The 6,000-nt window shown below is 37.1% G+C and overlaps 1 protein-coding gene across 1 annotated transcript; it reads right to left on the bottom strand.

The window, feature by feature from the left end:
• Positions 1-3,063: 3,063 nt before the first annotated feature.
• Positions 3,064-4,986, bottom strand: LOC144451828 (uncharacterized). The gene has a single exon (XM_078142731.1). It carries the CDS (start codon positions 4,984-4,986, stop codon positions 3,064-3,066), a length of 1,923 nt encoding a protein of 640 aa, XP_077998857.1.
• Positions 4,987-6,000: the final 1,014 nt, after the last annotated feature.

Raw genomic sequence — 6,000 nt, forward strand, 5'->3', positions numbered from 1 at the left:
CTAATTAGTTTTGTAAACAGTGTTGATATTGGTTGTAACCACACATATTCAATTCATAGTTACCATGACAACTGCACCCTCTTTGATACATATGAAATTATAGACATTGGAGCAAATCACTCTCCAAAATTAAATTTTTGTTTCAGTTGATGAGAAAAATAGTCTCCATTGACAGTAGACATGGCTATCTCACATAATATAATGTTTTCCAATTAATGTTGCAGACTCTTGTTTGAAGATTTACACGGTCGAATAAACAACAATGCTGTATGGACACTACATCTCAATTATTTCAATATGGCTTCATTAAAAATTAAAAAAACTAATCCAATATATATAATTGACTTGCATTAAATGCAATTCAATTATTAATGGAAAATGCTGGTCATTCTCTCATATTACCATGTACATACATACATACATACATACATACATACATACATACCCACATACATACATACATACATACATACATACATACATACATACATACATACATACCCACATACATACATACCCACATACATACATACATACATACATACATACATACATACATACATACATACATACATACCCACATACATACATACCCACATACATACATACATACATACATACATACATACATACATACATACATACATACATACATACATACACACACAGAGACAGATACATACAGATACACAGACACAGACAGACACACACACACACACACGCGCGCGCGCGCGCGTATGATGTTTCTGTGACCCTTATCATGTGGATAACCACCTGAGGAAGATTCACGATTCTACTAAATGAAAAAGTGGAAATTACACAGAATAGCAAGGAATTGACACAGCGATTCAAATAGCCCCGCAGAGGTTTTAATATCACCGCCATCTGGGGTAGGGGTGACATGCGATATTTGCAGTAATTGCTGTAATACCGTCATGGTAATACGGGAGAGACGAGCAGTGTACAATATCCGTGATACCTTCACCTTGTCTCTGTCATAAGTATGGCATACAGGTATTGTACGTGCACACAGGTATTGATCAGTCAAAAAGTACTCCCATAAATGGTACACACACTATTAACCAGAACTGGGTATGTTACATGACATAATTCCTATTAATATACAAACCTCATGTCATAGCTATTGAACACAATAATTCTGTAATTACAGGGACGGAAATGGACGTATGCCTTACCTCAATGTACAAGTGGTTCGTTTCATCACCTCTATTGCTTTCTTTTTTGTGATATACTTCCTGAAAAGGGTCTCTTTACACGCCGTGGTATTTCCGGTATATTATACATAGTACGTGGGTTATTCAACACAATACTCTAGTTTGGATTCGTATTACCACTGTAAAACCTAATCAATCACTCTATACCAAGTAGCCATGGCAATACACAATTCCCCACAGAATTACAACAAAACAAGTCCTGGTGACCCAAAACACTTTAGCGCATGCTCATCAGCCACCCCAACACCAATTACTACTGGAGTAAAGGAGTAACTGGTACTGTCACGATTGATTGCATTTGGGTTGTGTTATACTTTGCCTGTTTGTTTGTTTGTTTGTTTGTTTGTTTGTTTGTTTGTTTGTCTGTCTGACTTCCTGTCTGTCTCTCTGTCTGTCTGTCTGTCTGTCTGTCTCTGTGTATGTATGTATGTATGTATGTATGTATGTATGTATGTATGTATGTATGTATGTATGTATGTATGTATGTATGTATGTATGTAAACTATGTATGTATGTATGTATGTATGTATGTATGTATGTATGCATGCATGCATGTATGTATGTATGTATGTATGTATGTATGTATACATACATACATACATACATACATATACATACATACATACATACATACATACATACATACATGCATACATACATACTTTACATACTTTACATACATACATACATACATACATACATACATACATACATACGTACGTACGTACATACATACATACATACATACTTTACATACATACATACATACATACATACATACATACATACATACATACATACAGACAGACAGACAGACAGACATACATACATGCATATATACATACTTTACATACATACATACATACATACATACATACATACATACATACATACATACATACATACTTTTATCTTGAACCTATTCATTGTGCATGTTGTACACACGCAAATTTTAATACACAAAACATGTTTTAATTCATGAATAAATTAGTGCCAGTTATCATAATAACTCTGTCGACCTCTTAAACATTTTAAGTTGGAACGTGATAACTACAGACCTCTAATATATAATAGTATAATGGTTTGATGAATATCAAAGTCTTTGTATGAATAATAAACTTGAATAATAATAATAAACTTTATTGCAACCTTATCTATTATTTTAGATATCAGTATAGTACAATAAAGTAAAAAGAAAATGCTTGTATTGACCATACACAAAAAAGAGAGTAGTTTCACAATGTGAAAATCAACATAATAAAATATGTAAATGTAATTGTCGAATGTATATCACGAGGCAGCTGGTATATTTTTGTTCAAGTGGTGTTCTTGAATTTTGAATCCTTGTTGAATAAATTTGCTTATTTCAACTAGTTTATTTGTGTCTTTTATTTTGAGAATCTTTATGAGATTATCCATGCTTGAACCTGAATATATATTTAATTTGTTAAAGAGTTCTTTCCATTCATTTTGATATCCCGTACAGCGTAATAAGAAATGCTCCTCGTCTTCTATTTCACCTTGTTTACATACAGGGTATGTCCTGCTTGATAAGGTGGTGTTTGTGTATCTTCCAGTTTCTATATGTAAAATATGTGCACTAATTCTAAGTTTTGTCATTGCTGATCTGTATTGTGGGTTTTTAATGTCTTCTAAATAGTTTTCAAAGTTCATATCCGTTTTAATTTGTCTATATGTACGTAGTTTATTTTTATATTGTTTGTCCTTGTATAATGTAACGTAGCTGTAACATAACACTTTCCTTGTCACGTTTGACATCAAACTAACCACAAAATGTAAGCTTTTCGTCGGGTTCCTTGATGCCAAATCAAAGTTGTGACATGTTAATAGAATAGGATTTATCTGAATTTAATATTCCTAAACTTCGCATATTTTCGACACGGGAAAAGTTTTTCCGGGTGTTGTTGACGTAGTATTTTCGACTCCCATCTCGTTTTAATTTGAGAGAGGTGAGAGCAGTGAAGAGCGGTAAAAGGAAGACATTCATCAGTAAAAAATATATGAGTAAAACATGTGGCGCAAATACAGCAAATATTACAATTAAAATAGCACTGAACAGACTGTACCCCCACAGGTGTTTAAAACTTGATGTAAAAGCGTTTGATTTCATGAATTCTTCTTCGACAGCTCTTTGCGGAATCCATTTACTATGCTTCCAAATGTTAGCCTGTATGGCTTGGAAAAGTCTGACGCACCCCACAATTGCTTCAGGTGTAAATTGTAAAATGGAACTAAACGTTTCCAGCAATACTAAATGTATATTGTTGAAAGACAGGATAGCTAACTTTGGAAATACTAAAACGAGGAACATAATGATGGCCAATGGCAGATGTGGGAATATAACATGAGCGTTGATTTGAAGAAACGCGTACAGTAACAGGAGAGGCTTCATAAACATCATCCGGATGGCGGAGTGCGCAATGTACTTACTAACAAAGTCAAATTCACATTCTGTTCGCACCTTAGTGGCGTTAAAGTCGCTTCCTTGAACTATACTCTGAAGCCATCTCATTAGTCGACCAATAGTGGTCCTCCAGAAATACATGGATAGCAAGATTTCTCCTTTATTCCATCTTCGCTCCCGAATACCCCACGTGATGTAGTTGTAACAAGGCGCTTCTAATAGAAACGTACATCCTGCGTAGTATGGCTTGAGAATAGCCGCTTCGAAAGTGTCGTGGCTAAGGACATCGACGGGAACTTTTTCAAGCGGTTGTCCTCTCTTGCCAATTACTTGTTCGAGGTAGATTTGGTTCTTTATCAGTGCTTTTCCAAAGAATCCACATTGGCCAAAGAGCTCGTTCATAGAATCGCCAACTCTCGCGCTCAGTTGTTGGCGAATCTTTTCTAGATGCATAAACAAAGTGTCGCCATCGTCAACATTCATGATAACAGCAGGCTGGATAAGTCCCTTTTCGGGATTTCCTGCAGCAATTGCTAAAAGTTCATGCGCAACACCTGGAGCAACGCCGGTATCACCATCAAGTACAAGCGTGTAGTCAAAATGTCGGCCTACAAGGTTTGTGACGTCATGACAGTCGTGGAATAAAGGTTCGTCAGGTGTTCTCGCCATTTTGCCATAATATTCTTTATCTGTGTATGTATAAGACTTGTCGTCTCCACTACTTAACTGAATCAAGTCTTGATATTGCCCACACTTTCTCAGAACTCGACTGACGCGATGAATAAGCATAAATTCGTTAGCAATTTTGGCGCAAAATTCTTCAGTGTTGGTTGGAAGTGAGTCTTTTGAATATTTCTGCCAGAATAATTTTAGTCTGTCTGTATCCACACCAAGGTCTCTACCGTATATGTGAGCGTAACATTCCGAAAGCAGTGTTTCGTAGATAGTATTTCTGTAGCTCTGGCAGGTGTCAATTTCGTACTGTTTTAAGTTGGAATTTCCCGTAGCACTTATAAGGACGATGGAGATATTTTCGCTAAGGTTCCCCATAAAGGCTTCGAACATTTTCTCGAATGTTTCATCGATGTCGGATTCACTTAATGCAAGTAAGTTGTAAGCCATGATTAACGTTAAATTCGAGTAATCAGCTCTCTGGTCGGTGTGTGACCATCCTCGAACTCGGAATATAAAAGTTACGAGAGTATTCATCACTAACTCCATCACACAACTTTGTAAAATGGCAAGTACAACACAGAGCATAATGCCATGAGCAATGTGAGTCCTTTCCCAGTCGATATTTAAAGCATTCAGTACGAGAGCCGCCATGGCGAGGATTGACCATGCTGTAAAAAATGCAACCACGTTCGCCTTCGTTCGCATGCTGATTTCATGACCGCCTCTGTGTTGCTCGTAGCGGCCTCGTATAGCTGATGTGATACTTGGATGTCCTTGGGAACAAACATGCAGGTTATGCAATACATACTATTAGGAATAATTTGATCCGCTCCACCCAATTTGATACTGAATTAGTTCCACTTTAAAGGTCGTTTGAACAACTTTGTTCATAGAAACAATGGTGCAATGTTGTCAACATGTTGAAGGGTGTCGGCTCATTCCTGGAAGCTTACTTTCCCGGTTGACTTTCACACTTGAAATGAAGTTAGTGCAATTACCGCAATTCTAATGTCGTCACTGCAGTCACATTAGGTGATCATAACCACATAAATGGGCGTGCTGGAAGCTATCACTAAATACTAATGTACATACGTAAAAACACAGGTAAGAAATCGAAAGGAAAGTTCTGACAGCACCTGCTGGTGAACATCCATGGGTGGTGGTGACTTATTTGGTGACCGGAAGTCAATCAAAGATAAGGGACCGGTCAGTTTCTCCAGCCTGGGGGGTGGGGGGGGTGGTGGATTCTTAAATCGGGCCGACAAAAAGTCACTGACCCCCCTATCTGTAAAGCCAAAAACAGACTGACCCCCTCTCACTTAATTCTAAAACATGATGACCCCCCCCCCCCCCCAATATGTAATATTCACATGACAGGTATTTTTTGATCGTGACTCAGTATGGACTGCTTGACTGTCTTGCATCTACTGTATAAGATACCGGGTTAGCACTATCATAATTATGATTATTGACTACATGGGTAAATATATTCCAAAAAGGAGTTTAATATCATCTTGACAGTGAAAGGTATGGGAAAGCTTGAGCAAGGAATATGTACATCTCTTATAGGGGTCCTAAGGTGTCTCCCACTAGAAGCCCTGGAGGTTTTTTACTCTGAAAAGTCAATTTTGAGACTATTGAGGCCCTTCCAGACAATAATTTCCA

The sequence above is a fragment of the Glandiceps talaboti genome, chromosome 21 (assembly GCF_964340395.1).
Source record: "Glandiceps talaboti chromosome 21, keGlaTala1.1, whole genome shotgun sequence".
Taxonomy (NCBI): domain Eukaryota; kingdom Metazoa; phylum Hemichordata; class Enteropneusta; family Spengelidae; genus Glandiceps; species Glandiceps talaboti.

Bases quoted from the DNA above. Each gene is read 5' to 3' on its own strand.
- LOC144451828 (XM_078142731.1), bottom strand. From the start codon at position 4,986: ATGGCGGCTCTCGTACTGAATGCTTTAAATATCGACTGGGAAAGGACT.